A 20,563-nucleotide genomic window follows, 5' to 3' on the forward strand; every position below is an offset into this window, starting at 1 on the left:
ATTTGTAAAGTGAATTCGGATCAGTTTGTGTCTTTTGACAACCGAGTATATTTTTAATAGTTATTAATCTGTAGTGTTTTAGTTGCGAGACAGAAGTGTTTAGGAAGAGAGATCATTGATTTTTGGATCCAGAGGTCTCAGGAAATAAATGTCCCTTACAGCCTTACAAGGAAAAAATGACTACTTCTACCCTTTGTTCCATAACAGAGATCCAGTTTTCAGTGACTAACCTTTTCTCCCCTTTGAACACGTAATATAAATCTCTACCGTCTCTGAAACCCATTGCAGTTATTTGTCCCACTAATTCATGAATATTGCTCTGCCATGGTTATTTCTATAGTTATGCTCAATAAACAATGTGGTAGTGTGTAGTTTGCAAGCTAGAACAGCCATCTGTGTTGAACATCAGCTGCAAGTGGATACTGCAAAACCTACTAAATAGCTTACACAACTTTAGCAGGTGTTCCATTACCCTAGAAACCTCATTTGATTTCACATTATAACTGTTTGATCCTTCGGAGAGCTGGAGTGGAATGTTTATCATGGTAAGGTGATTTAATGCTGCTGTCTTCTTGGATTGTAGGCTGCCTTTAGTTACCATTAATTATTCTTGCCTTTTATCTTTCTTCTTTTTTTTTTTTTTGGGTGCTGTTGAGAGGTTTTACAACTGGCACTCGGGAGATATGTGCTATAGTGAGAACACTTGACAGATTTTTTTTTTTTTTAGTACTTTTATCATTTGCATGAATAAGGCACAAAATGCACAGATTCAGGTAAACTCACACATAATATTTACAGAATATTGTCATTACCTGCATGACTTTGGAAAAAAACCTTACATTACACAACAAAAACAAATTGATTGCACTACTGTTGAGTTTTCACAGACTGCTTCTGCCAGGCCAATTAATGTTTCTTCTTTTTTATTGACAAGAGTCTATCAGCGTGTAGGGCATTATTAAATGCAACAAAAACGTAACCTTCTCTAGTTACACAGGCCTTTGCCAAGTGAATTGATTATTAGCTGCCCTCAATGAGAAGTACAGGGGCTCAAGTTCACAGTGGCCAGGTATTGGATGGAGGCACTGTGGAAACACAGTAAAACTCCCCCGTTCCAGCCCAAAACACTAGATTTGAAATGCACAGCTCTGAATCAATAGCAGCATAACAAGAGTTATGAAGAATTAAACGTAGCCGCGCTCTTTCACTGGGTGACTATTTCATCAAGGCGTTACCATTCGGAAGGCTGGCAGAGATGCGCAGTTCATCCTTAGCTGTCTCCAAACTGAACCCAACGGGCTGCAGAAGGCAGAGTCATCTGTTTGTTCAGTCATGCTCAATGTAAACAATTCCATAGCATAAAAGATGCAATGGGAATCTAAGTACATCCTAGTGTGTACAGTACACACGCACATCCACACACACGCACAGCTTTATCTGTGGCACAAACGAAATGCCACACACATGGAGAGAAAAAAATAATAATGCTACAGTCGGGCCAGAGACTGAATTCCAGCAAATTGATTATTAACCCAGATATTCATTGAGACATTACCATTTTCTGACATTTGTGCAAGAGGCAAGGTGAATGCATACATATTAAAATGTTCACATTTAATGGGAAGGACCACGCTTAATGGCAGTCTAAAATGGAACCCATTTTTCAAGTATTTGCGTACTGATTTTTTTTCCCACAAACTTGTTTTTTAGCTATTTAGAACAGTAAAGTAGCCCCCACCCCATTGTGCTACATGTCTCCTTAGCTCCAAACAAAAGAAATGTAATGACCAGCACTTTCCTTTGTTTTTTGTGTTTGCTCTCAGCAAGTACACGAAGTCTTGCTATAGCTACATGTGGCAAGACACAGATGTTGCTGAAGTACAGACAGTTTCTTTGGCCACTTTGTTCTCTTTAATAACAAGCGAGTCTCTGTCGTATGTGTCTACCACATCATCTCACAACCTGTACAGGTCAACGCCACACTCATTTTTAGCACAGACATGTCCTAGTAACTGTATTTGTTCAGTGGTCTGACTGAAGTTGTCTGAGGAACAAATGAGGGTTTTGGTGGCACGTCGGGTTTTAAGGAGGGTGTCCTCTTTATTCCCGTACGAGGAAGGGTGCCGTTGCTTGTGTAACTGCTTTGCCTGGACAAGGAAGGCTGGAGGTGAACGCTGACAGGCGTCCCTTGCATGTAGTCCATCTTTGTGCCTGCTGTGGGAGGCATGTACCCCCCACGGTTAATACTAGGCTGTCTGGATAACAAAACACCATTTGGTGAGTTTAAGTTTTTAGGAAGGGCAGATATTGAGTGCCTTTGCGAAGAATTTTTGTGATAACCCCTCTGCCTTTCCAAAGAGGTCATTGGTACCGCAGGAGTGGTGGGAACGTCCACTCGTTTTGTGGGGCTGTTTCTCGGAAGAGTTGATGGAGGAGAGTACAAAGATGCCTCCCTGTTGGGAACCTTAGGTGGGATCTCAGACATATTTCCCATTGGATCCAGCATTAAAGTCTGGTGGGCCATTTGAATATCTCCCATAATTGCTTTGGGATTACTAGTAGTTTCATTTAAGTGTTTCAGAAAATCATTCAGGGTGTTCCTGGAATCAACAGATCTCCTGTGGTCTCTTTTGCTGGATGGTTTTGTAAGGGGATGATCAATATGTTGCATCTTTTTGTCTGCCTTGTGCGCATTAGAATTTGAGAAAGATGTGTTGTAATCATGGGTAGCATTGGGAAGAACGATAGCGCTAGGAATATGTCCATGACTTAGAGGCGAGTGGGGTGGAGGACTGGAAGGGAAAAACTGAGGGCTTTTTAGTGGGGTTTCCTTTCGTGAAGCATTGAGGTTAGTATGTGGTTTGTCCGACTGACTTTTCATAGCCTGCAGGGTCTTTTGTTGAAGAACTGGTGTAGATTCAGGAGTCGGAAGCGCAGCTAATTCCGGAGGCTGGCCCCTGTGGTCCATCATCATGGACTTCGTATCACCGTTTGGTGGCAACTCCTTTCTGCTCGTCAACAGGTTTGTGTAAAGTTTGGGTGAATCAATGTTTTGTTGATATTCCTTGACGGGACTATCAAACAGCCCATTCAGTTTAGCAAAGCTCCCACTGGAGTCAGTACAGGACTGAGCCGATTCTGCATCTTTGTGTATTTTTCTGGATTTCCGTACAAATATATCCCGGTAACAGTAAACGGCCACTCCCGCAATAAAGGCTCCCAGGACAAAAGCGGCAAAGACACAAGTGATTAGGACATTCATATGTACCATTTGGTTGGACTCTCCTGATTGTACTTCCCACCTTACACCTGCAAAAGACATGCGGTATATCGTAAATCTACACGTACTTCATACTGATACATTTCAGAAGAAGGTGGCCTCCCTCAGGGAAATGTCTATCAATGTTTGTAAGTGCTCTGGGCCTGGTCTTGCTGTAACTCGGTTGGATCCTGCGATCCACAGCACTGGTGAACGCAAACAATTTTATAAATAAAAATGACTGTATGCGCATTGATCAGTCTAAATGAAGACCATCCATTTTTTTTTGATAATGAGGAATGCTCGTCAAAGCTTCTCTCCTCATGTTCAGTTTAGGGTGTCCTCAAATTTCCTTAAAGGCTCGCAAATAGGGGCCTGTATGTTATTAACATTAATGATTTCTGCTGGAAAATTGAGGTTAGAAGGTGCTACTGGGCCAGACAGCAATTAATAACTCATGGATGGATCTCTCTCTTAATTTTCTGCCCAACTCATAAATCAGTATCAAAAGAGAGACGGGATTATGCAAATGTTGTGTAAAACTGTATAATGCATATACTGCATTGTTATAACCACGTTAATGTAATACGGTGCAAAAGTTCTGAGCTAATACATCCATAGGTTGGTAGCCTTGGAGCGGCACACCTTGCATTAGAGAAGTGTACAATTTTTGAAGTTCAAGACTATGTCATTCTATTAGAGCACTAATTTTTCTTTTCTTTTCTTTTTTTAATCAATAATGAACATAAATACTTGTATAACATTTAAAAAAAACAACTTGCAAGGTTAAATCATTAGAGAATGTTAAAATTTAGAAAACTTTTAGCTTAGACCAAGAAGTTGAATATTGGATTAGTTTTTTATTTGTGTATTAACAAGCTCCCTTTTTTTTTTTGAGATTTTTAAAGCAACCACAGACATCTTGCAGCTAAGACAACGTTAGTTTTTAATGAAAGTAATTCTGTTAACTATCCCAAGGGATGTTAAATTGAAAGAGCAAAAGGGAAGGAACAGATTCACTTTTGTTAGAGGCAAGGCCTTTGAACATTGTTAATGTTCAGGGTTACAGGTTTTAATGGCACTGTGCAGAAGAAGAAAGAAAACATGAGTAAAGTTCGCTAATAGCTATGACACAAAATGCGATTCAGAACCAAGACCAAATGATAACGTAGCAAAATGGAAAATAACTGCAACAAATTAAAATGACAAATGCACTGCCGTAATGGCTGATAGGAAACCTGATACGTTTTGGCAAATGGTAATAACACACAAATGGGTTTTGGCTGGTGAGATTTTCAGTAAATACAGAATTGTGCAAACATGTCTGTCACCTGGCTATTCTGTGTACTGACGAAGACTTCTGTTAAGTTTTGGTTATGGGATTGGAAGCTTCTCGATTCTCTGGTTGACTGCAATAGTCCTACTGAATTAAAGTCTTTGTTGCTGTAAGAGCCTAATCAAAGGTTCACTTAGCTGAAAGAATGGCTACAGGAAGATGAATCACAGGCAGAATATGGTTCTTTTTTGTGTGTGGCTTGAAACCCATGTGTGTCTATGTACTGGAAAGTGTTGCTCAGATCCAGAGAATAAAAATTCAGCACATCCTTACTCAGATCTGACCCACGTTCTTCAGCAACACGTTACAGGCGGGCAGAGTTTGGGATGTGCCCCGTTTAACGCAAGGATCTGTCACAGACCTGTGCTCTGTTTTCTGTTCCTCCCCCTCCTCCCAAAAAACCCCACCCACAAACCAAACAAAAAACCCTCATGAAGCTCTTGTAAGCAACCATTCATGAGGACTAATAGTCTTACCCCAACTAGACTGGTTTGAAAGCAACCACCAGAGGTGCAGATAGGTCTTGAATGTAATTTTTTTAATGCATCCAGAACTCCCACTGATTTCAATGGGCGCTTTGGAGCACCCCAGGAATAAAAGGCTGAGCTTATTATCTGTGTTTCCCATTATAAGCTCTAAGCAGCACTTTGTACACCGGATAAGTAGGTATGAAAAACATGATTGCACTGTCCGCATATTCACAGGAAATGGGTGTAAAATATAGCCTAACAATCATGGCTGTTACATTTAAGCCTTAGACAATGCTGAGACTATCAGGTTTCCATTCAGCCGCAATGTATTCCCTGGTAAGGCCTTACCCTTTGGGACACCTGATAATGGATCAGAATAATCAGAAGTGTTTGGGTCATCTTGAACTACAAATTTCCGAGAGCCAGTCACTTTAGGTTTCCAGGAACCAATCACTTTAGGTGATATAACTGGGATACTTGCCATTGTGGTAATGGAAGGTGAGGAGAACTCCATGTCTGTGATGGCAAACAGATTTTTATTAATGTGTATTACAGTCAGGCTTTCCTCACTGTTTCATGGCACAACTAAGCTACAGCTGGAGACAGCATTTAATGGGAGTTACGCGTCAGAGCAAAATGTGACCCCCTACACTCTGCAGAAGTACAGAGCGATGATTAAAATCAATTGGTTCAAAACTTTAAGTACAAAAAAAAATACATTAAAACATCAACGGCTGCTAGCCAAAAAGCCAGAGAAGTCAAACATGAAAGCGGTGCAAAAGTTAAAGTAAGCAACTGGTGGAGGTGAAAAGCAAAACTGATTCTACTTAATTGCTATATTCTTCACTGGAGACAACATACTTGGCTGCCTTTTAAACATCTTCAAAAAAAAAAAGAAGTTACTTGGAAAGATACACAGTCATGACAGGTTACGCCTGAGAAACCAGATCAGCTCCATTAGTGCTATTATGGTACACCAAGAAGTGCTGAATGAGCCATTTCTGCAGGTGGGGATGACAGGAATGTTTTTAACCTCTATTTTGTAATGGTTCCTAAGGAACAATGTTGCATAGATTCCGGCTCCTCTGCAGTACGTTTGCTGAACAGAACCACCACAGTCTATGTGAAAATGCATATGAGGAGGGAACACGTCAAATTGGGTTTACAATCCAAAGTCTACTTTGCACACTCAACTATTTTGTGTTCACTGTCCCCGTAGGTTTAGGCATGAACATCTATGACTCGAGATCTGACTGAGAATGCACTTCAAAAGCACACACTCATTCAGGACTTGAAAATAAGGTTCAGTTGCATCTGTGTCCTAAAGTATCGCTTTGAAAATTCACTTGATAAAGTAAACACTCATGCAAGCGAGGCAGCATTTCCATGTAACACAGTTTTGTTTTGTTTTGCTTTCTTGAGTCTCTAACTTACATTATGGGTAAATATATCTGCAAAATATTTGTCTCAAACATTACTTCTTGTCAAGGTACAGAGGTGCAAATATCATCAGAAACCAAAACACAAAATAATGTTCTTGGTTTTGCTGCACTCTTACAAAGTTAACATACAAATAGATTATTTTCATATTTGTCAGTCCCTTGGTTTGAAAGCAGAGACCAAGACTGGAAAATAAGGGCACGGTCTTGCTCCTGTTGAAGTCAACGCAGGTTCTGCTTTTGAGTTCAACAGAGGAGCACTGGCTCCTGCCTCCCTGAACACCAGGGGCTGATGGTGAAAACACAACTAGAAAAATCTCTGAAGGAGAAAAGGATGTGAAAGTCCATCTGACAACATCGCATAAAGCTGTTTCTAAGCCACCTTTGTCTACACAAGTCCTCATACAACTACGCAGTTTGTGATGTTAAATTTCTTCCATTAGCACAAGCTACTTAGAACATTTCAAAAATATAGAAATACACATTTTAGACAATGTGTATTTGTGCAAAAAGCTTGCTGGGAAAGAAGGAAAAGAGGCAAGGAGAGGCAAGGAGGAAGATGATGAAATTCTGCCATTCATCTACTAGAGATGACCAATAGGGGCATTCACAAATGCATGGCCGGGGATAAAGAGTAAAGCTTAGTGGACTTTCGTGCAGTGAAGATGTCATCTATGTTAATCAGGCTCTTTAATAAAAGATGTCTCAATAAATAATGAGCTGTTAACATGCGGCTACACAGGGTGAAGTGCTGAGTGAGAAGAGTCTGACTATCTTTACCATCGGTGGGAACATGAGTAAAAGCACAAAAATGGAGGATTGCCAACTGTGCAGAAGGAAGGAAAAAAGGGCTGAAAATGCTGAACTGAAGGAAAGTAAAGGTCATTAATTCAAAAAAATGAAAAAAAACTAACCAGATGTTGGGTCGCCAAATATTTTGTAATCTGGTGTAGCTGTAGTAGGCAAAATTTCTAAAAGAATTAAAGGAACAAGTAATCAGTAAAAAGTAACAAAAAGAAAGCAAAAAATCTCAAACCTGAGTAATGGAAAACAAAAACTAAAATATTACTGGTTACAAAAAAGAAATTCTTCAATACTTTGCTGTAGACCCCAAACAGTTGTAAACTGGTGAAGGAAAGACAAAACTCTGCCACCCAGGACCAAAAAGCTCAGCTTTGTGAACATTCACAGGAACACCAGGCGACGTGTTCATCATGTTACTGAAAAGCTCATCATAAATTTAACATCCATGAGGCGTGGCCACAGACTACTGCTGAGACATCACAAACGAGCAGCAATGACTATGCCTTACCATGGCAGTCCCCAAGCTGCGCTGTGTTGCCGTATTCGACATCTTGTACATATCCTCCGGTGCTGTGGTTGTATGAAACAAACAAAGAGAACCTGCAATTAACAGTATTAGTAGGGAAACAAATGGTGATTTTTTTTTTTCTGGAAGCAGCAAATGCAAGTACATACAAGAGCTAGTGTATGGCCCCAAAAATTATTTTACAAAATGCTCAAGTTAGTTATAACCAGGCTTTAAAACTCTATGTATGTGCTTATGCCAGGAAATAGAAAAAAACCCCCTTTTTTCAGCAAGTTCATCATGTCTTCTACATTGGGTGTGCTCTTGGTTTTAGATACAACCATCCAATTATACTAGTTAAAGTTTGCACTGGCCCGCTACAAAGCCCTCTTTTTACGATCCAGCTGCTAATGCACTATATATTACAGACTTGATTTGTGCAAAACGCCTTTGGTATGCATATAGATCACCCAAGCTCCAGCGCGGAGGCAAAATCTTACTCTTTTCCCTCTGTGAATCCTGTGCTTTTATTTTTGCAATTGACCGTGCCCTGTCCGTGAGCACGCCTGGGAGGGGATACTGTGTACTGTCCTCTCTGAGCTGCTCAGGTTCACAGGCAGCAATTTCTTGCCTTCCTGCTTCCAAACTGCTCTTCCTACAGGTCTGCTTGTCCTCCCCCCCACATGTAGAACGCCCACTGAAAATAAGTCTTCACCTAGAGACTGCAGAATTAGGTCAGACTTTAGCATTCTGTTCTCTTACGTATACAGTGCACTGAAAAAACATCCCTAAAAACTGGAGATTTATTAATTGAGTCCAAGGAACGGGCAGAGGATATGAGCTCCTGTGGTCTATAAAGCATATGTAGAGACGCTGGGCTAATTTGAAAAGCAGTACTTACAGCATGCCTGGTGTCACTCTTCCACATGTCTCGTGGTCTAACCAGCCACAGTATGGGTCCCGTGAAGCAATACATGCCCTTGCAAGAGAAAAACCCCAAAAAATCATGCATTTTTTACTTCCTTCCCAAGAGATGTTGGTGCCCTTCCTTTAAGGGGGAGGTTCAGGAACGGGGCCGTACTTTTTACATGACCCGTGACGCTCACACCGACTCAGAGGAATTCTTATGACGCAGCTGGAGAATGCCACGAACAGAGCATGGTGGTCTCTGTCCAGCTGAAGGGAAATGACTCTTCTGTCCTCCTCGCTCTCACCATTACACCTGTTCAGCAAAAATAAAGGGAGGCCATTATTTTAGTAGCTGTAGTGTAGTACTCTGTGCAGCGCTTACACTGCAAACATTTTATTTATTTATTGTCTGTGTAGATACTGAAAGGAGACTTTTTACATATATAAATGTAACTTAGTGGTCTTTGCTGTGTTTTCTAAACAAACCTATGGGTTATCAAATGCCGATTTCTGGCTCTTATTTACAGCTAGGTGACAATTTCACTGAACTATGCAGGAAAAAAAATCCAAATCCATTTTCTTTGTTCTCTCAGTTGGCGTAAGTATCTCGACAGGGCAGCACAGGAGTCCTGTACTGGACACTGTAGAGTCTAATTGGAACGCTTCCATTCCCAAATTCTTTGTGCCAGAACAAACAAGTTTAAAATGATTAGATGTAGTTTATACATTATTGGTCACTCTTGAGAAACCCTCAAGATAAGCTCACATCATTTCTTTTTAACAACAGCAGACAGTTCTGACGTTTCATTTTCAGGAAGAAGTGTATCTATTTGTGGAAGACTTAGACTGTATCACTGACGTCACTGGAGTGGAATTAGGTTGTTCGCTCAACCCATGCAAAATGGCAAGCGGCCAAATATTTTCAGGTTATTCAACATGAGGAACACCGTGAAATGACAAACAAGTGGTGATGTTGGTGATAATGAGTTGGTTTTCATTTACTACAATTTTTTCCAGCTAGGTACCAAGGACTAGACGAAGGGCTTAGGTGTTCTGGTAATACTTACTTTGCATGATTATATGCTTCAATCTCTTCCAGTAACACACTGTCATTCAAAGAAAAAGGCCTGGTCTTTGCCAAGATTTTAAGTACTACTCCTGCTTCAGAGCCAACAAATATGACTGTGTAGTTCTGGTAGGGTCCAGCAGCGTGGTCTACAGCAATTGCTGTCAATCTGTACCTATCAAGACCAAAAGGCGTATCATTAACAGCATGTTTTCTTGTTTTCCTTTTCACATGGGTTATTTTTGAATGCTGTCGTACCTGACACGTGTTTTGGTAAACCAGGGCTCCTCAATGACTGAGGGAACGGCTGAATCCATCAAAGGATGAGATTTGATGAAGGAGAGTGTTTCGTCAGGGAAATCAATGGAGGTTTTGTAAGCCTCTGCTAGGCCGTGTTTTGCACAGCAGCCAGGTCTGAAAAGAGAACAACATTGTTTTCCTCTTGGTATTTTAGTTAATGAGAGAAGGCAGCCTGCTAATGAGCATTCTTATGGCTGAAGTGTAAAGCTCTGCTTTGGTTTTTACCCGACAAGACACTCAAGAGCGCAGCCGATTTAAAGACAGCTCTTTACACGGGCAATATTACGGCATCATAAGGAAGAACCTTTTACCTTGGCTTTGGTACTTTGTCTTCAGGTACAGCTGTCCAAACAGAGTCAGGAGTCTTTTGTTCTTTAAACCTCCCTTTGAAGACTTTCTCAATGTCATCCATGCTGAAAGCACACACTGCTGAACCAGGGATGCTGTAAAATTTGAAAAATAGTTGCAAGAACTCAGACTACATTGACACCAATCTCAGTGTAAGAGAGAACCAGAGAAGTACCTTTGATGTAAGGTTGCTCATCTCTCACCTGTTAAGCTGTGTGGTGAATACACCGACAACCGTGGGGACTCCATTGATTTCTATTATGTCTGTGATAGACTGCAGAACATCAAAGTAGAAGAATGAATCCCCAGGAACTGAGCAGTTGAGACGAGCTTTCAGAAAGGATGTCCAGTGTTTTTCCAGGACTCTTTGGGATCCCCCCATGTCATTTTTGCATATGCGTGCCACACGGGAATACACGGCCTGTGAATGGAAAAAAAAAAGCAAAAGGGAGAAAGGCTTGAGAGTGCAAGGAAAACAGTGCTTGTTTTTGAGCTGTTAATAAACCACCAAAGATAATTTTGTTAACATGACGCTGCCATTTATCTGCACAGAAAGGATGAAAACAAACAGAGTTTAGCTGGTAGTGCACAGGCATCTTAATGTATCACCAAGCAAATGCAGCTCTGCAGCTTGTGCCCACCCTTCTTTCCCTTCAAAATCATATTGTTAGTGAGATTTAAGGACTTTAATTAACCATGTGTAAAGGATTTAATAATTTATTATAGAATATCCTTCCACGGTGAGGCACGAGCATTATACTCTGTACTGGCATGACTGAATTATTCAATATCCAGGGACATTAGAGAAAGTTCTTTGAAACTCTTCTTTTGTGTTGTTTTCTTTTGTTTCTTTAATAAGCATGAAAATATCCTCAGATTTTCCATGACTTGCCGCAAGTGTTAAGGCAACAGCAACACCAAAAGATACCTGTAGCGAGCTCGCCTAACGGCAAGGCACAGAGAACAGAAACAAGATTTTGGTAGAAGAATGCACTGTTGTATTTCTCTTCCCATTCCCCAGCCCTCTAGATTATAATGATGGGAAAACTGTGCAAACTTTGTACTAGTCCATACTTCATATTGCAAACTGTGCTTGTTACTGATGCTGTTTTAGGATGATCTCATTCTGCTACAACTTACGGCTACGTGACAGCTCGCCATGGCGATACCTACCTTGCCTAAATTATTGTGCTCTACAGCAATTTCTCGGAAGAAGAAATAAACATAGTTCCCGTATTCTATGGCATGGAGGAAGTGTGGTTCTGTAAGAAAGAGCAAGGAGGAGGTTACTTCAAAGAAGTACCCAATCGGCGTATGACACTGACTACGCTGTGTGACTTGGCGGCTTCTCCACAGGTCCATAGCAGCTAACATGAGCTCCAGCCTTCCAGATACTTTAGGATGTCCAAATACGGGTGCACTGGAGCTTAAATGTACTTGAGGTCTTTAATGTTGGCTAATGGACTGTAAAAAGGCCTCAGAGGAACTGCATTTCAGCTAAGGTATTTTGTTACTGCAGATTCATTCATTGATGTATTTAACAAAAATTTTGCTGTATTGGTATTAAGCTGCTTTCTTATCGTCATCATACCGCATTGAAAGCCACAGGTATGCTGACATTGTAGCATATGTGTAAAGCACGCTGGCTATGAATTACCTGACCCTCTGTGCCACTCAAATTACATTTGCCATGTGTATGGGAAAATACTCCCCCAAATTACCTTTTATCCATTTGGAATCATACTTTATTGTTCTTAGGGCAGATCCATCCCCCATGCTGCGATAAATAACAGCATCACTTGCCAGGAAATCTGCTACTGTTGCCGAATACAATTTTCCATCTAAAACGGAAGTTGAAAACGTGGTATTAAGAGGCCTTTAATAATCTACAGAATTCTGACTAGCCTGTATTTTTCCCCATTTCTTTACTGCCACTTTTCCCCAAATTGTTGTAACCTATTTATTAACAGGTCAGCTTTTAATCCTTTGGAGGCCCTTTAAAAAATTTAAGAGCAGGGGCACCATGACACCTTTAGCTTTCCTGTGCTTGCTTTAAAAGCTCTCTGGCTCCTTTGGTGTCATTAATCATTTAGACTCATTACAAGCAAAAGTTCTTACCAGCAAAGAGGGCGACATTGGTTTGTCTGGCATCAAATGGGCATCTTGCCAAACCACTAATTTCCTCCCCATCATACTCTAAGGTATTCAGCTGGAGAAGAAAAATAAATGGGTGATAGTGTCATTTCTATTTTGTACACTGGCACAAAAGCATAACGTTGTCTTTCCAGAAAACTTAATTCAGCACATTGGCTTCTGTCTGTTTTTATTTCACCTTGAAGTACTTTCCAGTCACAGTGGATGTATTTGCTATAGCATAAATTAGTGCAAGCAAAACCAGTAACGGATTAATGACATTTTCTATATTCTTACCCGATAGTATCTGCACATAGGATTAAATGCGTTTGTTCCACAGACAAACGCCATCTCATCATTTCTTGGAACAAAGACTTTAATGAAGTTATGGCATTCATCCTGAAAAGAGAGTAAGGTGTATTAATCACAGACTTCACATATATAATAAATATTAGTGTTGTTTTTCTACAATGTATGTGCTAAACTTACTTTATGTTTGCCTTTCATAGCACAGTTCTCTCTGTCCTGCTGTCTTGACCTCCATGTTAATTTCTGTTAAATCAAACCAGAACCATGTTAATTTCCGTTAAATTAGACCAAAAAAGAACACTTGATTTCCTTTCCGCAAAAAAAATCTTAATAAAATCAAACCCAAAGAAAATAACTCTTCCTTGCCAGCACCTGTATCTACTCACCTTGCTTGGAGTAACTTCCGATTTTGGAACTTCATTTAAGTTTACAGTGTAAACTTGGTCCCTGTTTGCAAAGAGTAAAAAGACATAAGTAAATTCATTAATTCATTGGCCTTCTTTTTGATAAACTAAACCTATTTTTAGAGTGTTAGATCAGAAACTTCTACGAAATGCTTATGATTTCCTGTGTTTAATACAAATTGAAGGTCGGTCATGGGAAACGTGGGGTGGTTTTGATTTTTATTGGTGTGGTCCTTAGGCCGCACCTACAGTCTCCAGCCATCCAGCTCTGACTTTCCATTCTGTTGAAGACTAATCCCGACTGTAAATATTCAAGTGTGTTATCCTCACTTCCTACATCCCTCATGTGTCAGTCCAAGTTTAAAATGATCAGGAGAGGTTTTTATCAGGGCAGCAATATAAAAGAGGGAAAAGAGTATTTGATCATTGGTTTTAGCATAACTACAGTAACTGCAGCCTTCAAATCCAATTTTCATGCACTGGCCATAGATAGGGTATATTTCTCTGGGATGTCCTCCCCCAATTCTAATTTTTATCATATTCTGCAGATTTTTCTAAATGAATTTTACACATTAACGCAAAACCAGAAGAGAAAAGAATTTTAATCTAATGAACTGAGTGAAGGAAAATTACCTGCCAGCAATATAAAGTGTGTCTCGAATTTTCAACATCAGTTGGAAGTCCAGTCTGTGCTGAGATTCATTGCCTGAAGGGCGTCCTCTAAATACTGGATATTGCCTTGAATCTGCAAGTAAAAATGGGCTACACCATCACTCAGGATTATAGAGCTAAAGAATCAATATATGGCATTGATTAGCTGTATATACTAGGTGTAGAAGGGTTTAAACTAAATTCCTTGAGTAATGTCTTGAATATAAATGAGAAAAAGATGGCTAATGTCAGCAAATGTTCTTTTTCCTGAAGTTATTGCTGTATTTCTGATTGCTTTTTTAAGAAAATGATTAAGCGTTCTATTAAAGATACAATGCCAGTAAACACATTTCAATTTGAAAGAAAACAGACTTTTTTTTTTTAACTTCCCAAGGAAGAAAAAAAACCTCACATTAAAACTTTTTCCCTAGTGGTTAGCACCATTTGCAGATTACTTACAGTGGTAGTCAACAACGTTAATAGGGTCCTCATCTTCAGGGAAGCTGACAGCTCGGCACTGGGACAGACTCATTAGCATCACGGAGGCACAAAGCAGAGGAAGCCTCATGGCTGGTGAAAGATGAGCACTACCTTTGTGGCAACACTGTTTAACTACCTGGAAAACAGGAACACGCCAGTGAGATTTCATCAGCACAGGACAGTAAACGTGACTTCCTACTGCAGAAGAAGGGCTTTTTCATTTGTATTTGAGCACTGGCAGCAGTGGACTAAATTGGTGCTTATGAAAGGCTCCTGTATGTACATTGATGGAAAACTGCTGCGTGACATATCCCTACTCAAAGCTGCTCCGAAACATATTGATGTTTGCTAATTTTTAGCTGGATTTACAGGCATTTCCGAAGAAGCTGACGACTGTCAGCCCATTTAATTCACGGGAATCACAAACAGAACATGCAGGCTGCTGACCTGGCAAGTAAAATTGGCAAACTTGGGATTAGAATTTTAATTAAACTGCAATCTCTTTCCATCCCCTCTATCACTAAATGTCATCCAATAAAACCCTTTCCCCATAAAATACCTAAATCTTATCCACAAAACGTCATGACACACACAATCTGTCTGAACATCCATGCCATGTTTTAAAATTATTGCTTGTTTCCAGGCTGTGCCATCATAATACTAAGCCTAACATGCTCATTGCCAAAGAAAGACCTTATGTCCAGGACCAGGCACTTGATGCTTTGCCTTGCGCAGTGATATACACGTGTGCAAAGTAAATGCAAAAATGGTGCCTCAGCAGCGTGACGGGGCTTGTCACAGGCTTTGCAAGAGTGGCAAGAGATACAAATGGGGGCACAACGCTGACCTGGGTTCCCAAGATGCCGCTTTCCCCCTAATTCTATTTGTTACTGCAGAAAGCTTGCAACTTCACAGAGACTTCCACGGTGGGTTGTTTTTTTTTTTTTTTGTGGGGGCGTGTGCTCTACAGATTATACAGCACATATTATGATAGCACCACAACATTACACAACAAAGCTTTTAAGAGGGGAAGGGAAACATAACTTCTCCAATTAAACCGCAGGGATATTTTAGTGAGCAGAATGTAACTACTCAAGTTGCAATTTGGGTAGGATGCAAGAAAACGCATCTCAAAGTGAAATGCAATCCTTAATGACTGCAAGTGGTCTGGGCAGGGGTCATATTTCTCATCAGAAACCTGACAAATATAGTACTATTCCCTCCTCCAACCTTTTGGAGGCATTCATTCAGCCCCGATTCACAGGTCAGAGCTTTGAGTCACCAGCTCAATGCCTTGCAGTTGCTGAAATCGGTTATTTAGCTCTTTGTCAAAAGAAAAAACGAAGCCTTTCCATTTTAATGTTTCAAGAATTGCTGTGAGATGTACACACTGCAGCACAAAGTGCCAGGCCTGATCCAGCAAAGCTCAGAAGTATTAATCATTTAATAATTTGAAAAGCAATTAAAAACCCCCTTCATAACAACACTTAACCTTTCAGTAATCTTTACTGGGGATGAAAATACTGTATTTGTTAATTGATACTACGGCTGGCTAGGGGCAGGGCTTCTGGGCTTCTTCCTTCCACAAGGCTGCTGAGCTCTCTCAGTTCAGGCTGGACTACGAGACCAACTTAAAGGGTGACAGCATTTGGTGATGGGGGTGTGGGTGTTGTCTGAATGCTTGTCCATTACGGACTGACCTGAAAAGAAGCATTTTCCACTGTTAATGATATTTCTGTATCTCAGCCCACCAGTCCAGAACGAATGGGCTGTGCTCTTAGTCAAGATTGATGAGTGCAGTGGTTAATAAACACTAATGATTCCTGGCACTTTCCCTCTGCTCTTCCTTGTCCTGACATGGCCTCTTCAGCTGAAGCATCTTGCGTTAAATTACTAATGAGCAAACTTAAAACAAACTGGAATTAATAAAGTTAGTCAAATTAGCTCTTTCTTGTGAAGGCACCATTAGAGCAAAGTCCTGCAGCACAGTGGCTCCCAGACACAATAACAAATCATTAATGGTTACACAATCTTTTTTTTTTTACGGTCTTTTTTTTTTTCAAGAAAAGCAGGCTCCAAACATCCAAACCACTACTGTCCCAGTGAAAAAAGAGAAAAGGGAGGCACAGAAACCGTACATTGAGTCAGCGCACAATAACACCTGTAAGGTGCTTAGTTAAAGTCCTCCCTGAAGCCTCATTTTCCTGGAGAACAAAGGAATACAAATTGCCAAAGAGCAAGAAGCTCTAGCAGCCATGTAGGCTTTAGCTAGCACAGAAGATGAGGCCCACACATCCCGATTCAAAGAGACCCTGGCCTGGCTGCAAAATGCGCACAGCCTGCGAACTCTAACATTTCTGCCAGTATCAAGCACGGACATGTATTAGGAAGTTTCTTTTTTCGTCTCTTTCCTTCCAGTATCCCATCTAGGAAGAATTCACTGGGGCAATGAAACTTAAATGTAACCTGCTTTACAAAGGCAGGTGCTGTCTTTTGGGCTCCAGGAAATGGCTGCAGAGAACAAAAGGGCAATTTGCTGTGTATTGGCCGCAACAATGGAGACCTAAAACCAAACTGTCACAAAACCAAAGAGGAAACTACCGAAATGCCAGGTAAACTAAAAGAGAGTACAAGTTCTCTCAATTAGAATTTCTGGGGGTATATCATAGTCCCTAAAACAAGGCAAAGTTTTGTAAATGTAAAACCACGGGATGTGTCTCTCTGGAGACTGTCTCCAGAGCAGAAACAAACTCACGTTTAGGACTTCATCAAAAACCCCCCAAACCTCTGAATATACTCCAGAGATGAACTCTGAGAGCATAAAAGGCGGGAATAGTTATGTTCTGCAACCTCTTTTAACTAAATACCACCTGTGCCAAGTCTCTATCAAAGAAAATGTCTACATCTGCATGAAGCACAGAGCTTTGTCATGACAAGAGAGAAAAGCGGACGCAGAGCTGGACTAGATCAGCAAACCACAGGTAATCACTTCTTACCAGCCAGGTAAGAAACACAGATTTCTTTATTATTCTGCTTGTTAACATATTACGAGAAAATGAAGAGTATCTCTGATTGCTAGCTACATATGAAAAGGAAATGCACCTGCTTTGAGAAGGACTTAAATGCACCTTTTAGCTGGTTGGACAGAGGCTTGCGATCAGAGCCACTGCAAAGACAATAAACGTGGAAGAACAGCTGCTCCCTGAATAATGAGAAAAATGGGCTTCATCTAGCCCTTGGAACAGGGGGTTATGACAGCCAGGTGTGTGCTTCTGGTAGACACAGATAGGCTGGTGTGAAAGACATAATTCTTGCCACATTCAAACCTTTTAATGGAGGCCACAACTGGGGACTACAAATAATAATGCTGAAGTATCTGTTTGGACCAGAATAGCTGATTACGAAATGCTGGCAATGTCTACCTTCAAGAAAATGTAGAAAACAATCAAACTCTGGGTCTGATTATTTTTCCCCAGCTACAATTCAGACCGGTCTTTGATTAATTTCCCTTATAAATTGCATTCCTAGCATTTCTGCTAGGAAACAATTCACAGCAAGTGCAATGCTTGGAAATTACCATATTGCTATCCCTGTTTTGCAGCTGGGGAATTGAGGTACGGATCAAGGCTGAATTTGTGACCAAGGCCAACCACCAAAAAATCCTTTTCCAAGGATCTGAGCTGCTCTGGGTCATACGTGCTCATTCCTTGCAGCACAGGCAAATTGGCCAGTGTCACCCAGGCGGAAAAACCAGTAACAGATCAGAGATCTTCTGGCCATTTGGCCTATGCTATAACTAGTTGTGTCTGCAAATACAAAGAAATAGAGGTATAAATGTTAACTGGTGGCACAAATCCACACCGGTAAAGATGACAGCAGGCTGACTGAAACAGGCCTCCAGGCGAGTGCTGTTGGTCAAGTGGAAGGCAGGCAGTTGTCCCAAGTAATAAACTGGCTCTCTGTGGCTGGCATCTTTCAATCTCAGATACGAATCCCATCCTTCAATTCCTGATTGGGGGAATCCAGAGAAGTAGGATATCATTTCTGGTAAAATATGAGCCCTCCTTCAAACAATCACACATGAAGGGGAGCAGGCTGGTGTTTCTTGCCCATTAATCTACTCCAGCCTTTGACAACGCACTGGTGACACTCCATCAATCATCTTTCCGTGCGCTGCCACGTAAAAGAGGAGGGGGAAGGGAAAGGGCATTCAGCCAGCTGGAGAGAAGCAACACATAAAATAGCTTCAAACCAGACTGATGCAATATCTTCTGTTCACTAAAAAAAAAAAGAAATTCTTAAAAATCTCCTTAACACAATAAATGCTTCTGAAAATGCTAAGCGCAGACAGCAATGTGGTATGTCAAAACCAGACTGAAGTTCAAGGCAGGTCAGAACAAAATATATACACAAAAAGTTAGTTCACTTGTGGAGAGTTTGGTGAGGCAAAAGAGAAAAGGGCTGCAGTAATAAAAGCTGGAAAACAGGCACGTAACATGAAAAGGCTTAAATGATTACGTTGTCTTCTTTCTCCACCAGACACAGGGCAAAATGAGGCTGTCAGGTGAGATCAAGGATCTCCTTGGTGTTTGAAGGTATGTGTTAACCATAATGTTGAGGGGGGACAGGCAGAATTGATCAGTAATGTGCTGAGCTTAGTCAATTTATGTGATGTGGTTTCCCACAATCCCAAATGACTGGACTTTGGCAAATCAGGAAATCCCTGCTGTCCTCTGTTCCTTCCTGCATGCAAATGGCTCCCTGAGGGCACTAATTAGTGCAAATGCACTAACTAGTGCATTTCTGAGATGTTACCTTCTGAAATTTTGAGCATGAAACCACTTTAATAATAAAATAAAAGTTAAAACAAAAAAATCCTTTACTGCTGCTTGTTCACAGATGCTCGACAAGTTTCTTGGGGCCTACAGCTCCAGTTCCTTTCTGAGGGAAAGCAAAGCTGATCCTGTGCAACACTCAGCATCTTCTATGCATCTCGGCCCTGGAGACAGCCCCCTCGTGAGGGTCACAGCGCATCCTTGGCCAGTGGCTTCTGGGCACTGAGCAGCTCTCCAAATCAGCGCTTCAGATGTCTAACCAGAAGACCATTCAAACAACAAAGATATGTCGGCTGGGCTAGAGCAAGTCACAGATTTCACTTGCAACCAAATAAAGGTTATGTTAGTCTCTGAATGGGAATGTACTTGTGTTTAGCGCCCCCCCCCCTTTTTTTTATGCAAAGGACTAGTGTAAAAGGTTAAAAGGTTAAAATATTGTTTACTACAGCCTCAGGGATTATCTTTTGATGTACAAATCACTTATGGTCCGCTATCTGCAGGTTGAAAAAGAGTATGGTTCAAAGTCTGGGCTTCATGAAGTAAAAAGGTGTGCTGGCAATGACTCTACCGGGCTAAGGATTCACACATGAGTTTACTTGATAATGGTAACTACTACCAGGTGGGAGATGTTCAACTTCTTGAGCCAGCTGCAGGGAGAACAGCTACCCAGTAAGTTGCTGGAGCTGCGCTTCACTAGTGCATTTTACAGAAAGGTAAGTTGTTGCTGAATTTTGATCTGTCAAGCAGGTAAACCTTCTCAGAAGATAAAACACTTATAAGAAAATATATAAAGGTAGTACAGGTCGCCTTCAGTGGTGCCCCTAGAGCTGCTGTAGAAATGTATGCACTGGCAACCATAGATGCACCAGAATATTCACTCAGACTAGCACCTTATCCCTGCTGTGCACAGAATAAAATAAATCTAGAGCAGAGCCAGGGGAACCAGGCCAAAGTGTGTTTTGGTAGTCCAAACATGAAAAAGCAGCATTTTTGTATCATCCAAGCTGAAATACAAGACCAGCACAGCCCAGGGTCTGGTGGCTTGAACTCTAGAGAAGGATCAAACAATTCTTTGTCCTACCTCTAATTTTTTGGTCTTGGTCCTTTTTCTATGCTTCACTGTGTGAAATGGTTAAAATGAGTCATTTGCATTAGAAGCCAGAAAGTATTCCACATAGAATGCAACGTTTGCATTAAAAATCTGTATCAGTATCTATTATATGAGAAGCAGGGGACTAGATTCCCATTTTAGGCCATATCTATACATAGGTTTTCCAATGATGCAATTGCTTTATAGTATGGTAAGTCCTCCCAA

At 40.9% G+C, this 20,563-nt stretch overlaps 1 protein-coding gene across 8 annotated transcripts in view; it reads right to left on the minus strand.

The window, feature by feature from the left end:
- Window positions 1–1,091: 1,091 nt before the first annotated feature.
- SEMA6D (semaphorin 6D) overlaps window positions 1,092–20,563 on the minus strand; it is a 30,469-nt gene continuing 10,997 nt past the window's right edge. For 3 of the 8 annotated variants that reach the window (XM_054214896.1, XM_054214903.1, XM_054214895.1), the window contains exons 2-19: window positions 14,393–14,549; window positions 13,916–14,027; window positions 13,265–13,325; window positions 13,059–13,121; window positions 12,867–12,968; window positions 12,555–12,645; window positions 12,158–12,277; window positions 11,610–11,698; window positions 10,640–10,857; window positions 10,400–10,531; window positions 10,047–10,202; window positions 9,790–9,963; window positions 8,895–9,035; window positions 8,715–8,792; window positions 7,817–7,908; window positions 7,419–7,475; window positions 5,414–5,581; window positions 1,092–3,309 (exon numbers count right to left, since the gene is read on the minus strand). In XM_054214896.1, the coding sequence (XP_054070871.1) occupies window positions 2,006–3,309; window positions 5,414–5,581; window positions 7,419–7,475; window positions 7,817–7,908; window positions 8,715–8,792; window positions 8,895–9,035; window positions 9,790–9,963; window positions 10,047–10,202; window positions 10,400–10,531; window positions 10,640–10,857; window positions 11,610–11,698; window positions 12,158–12,277; window positions 12,555–12,645; window positions 12,867–12,968; window positions 13,059–13,121; window positions 13,265–13,325; window positions 13,916–14,027; window positions 14,393–14,501 (3,267 nt within the window). In that variant the 5' untranslated portion in view covers window positions 14,502–14,549 and the 3' untranslated portion in view covers window positions 1,092–2,005. The remainder of the gene's footprint in view (window positions 3,310–5,413; window positions 5,582–7,418; window positions 7,476–7,816; window positions 7,909–8,714; window positions 8,793–8,894; window positions 9,036–9,789; window positions 9,964–10,046; window positions 10,203–10,399; window positions 10,532–10,639; window positions 10,858–11,609; window positions 11,699–12,157; window positions 12,278–12,554; window positions 12,646–12,866; window positions 12,969–13,058; window positions 13,122–13,264; window positions 13,326–13,915; window positions 14,028–14,392; window positions 14,550–20,563) is intronic. The other 5 variants (XM_054214897.1, XM_054214900.1, XM_054214902.1 and 2 more) reach the window with 5 other exon arrangements.

This window comes from Rissa tridactyla, chromosome 9, assembly GCF_028500815.1.
Source record: "Rissa tridactyla isolate bRisTri1 chromosome 9, bRisTri1.patW.cur.20221130, whole genome shotgun sequence".
Classification (NCBI taxonomy): domain Eukaryota; kingdom Metazoa; phylum Chordata; class Aves; order Charadriiformes; family Laridae; genus Rissa; species Rissa tridactyla.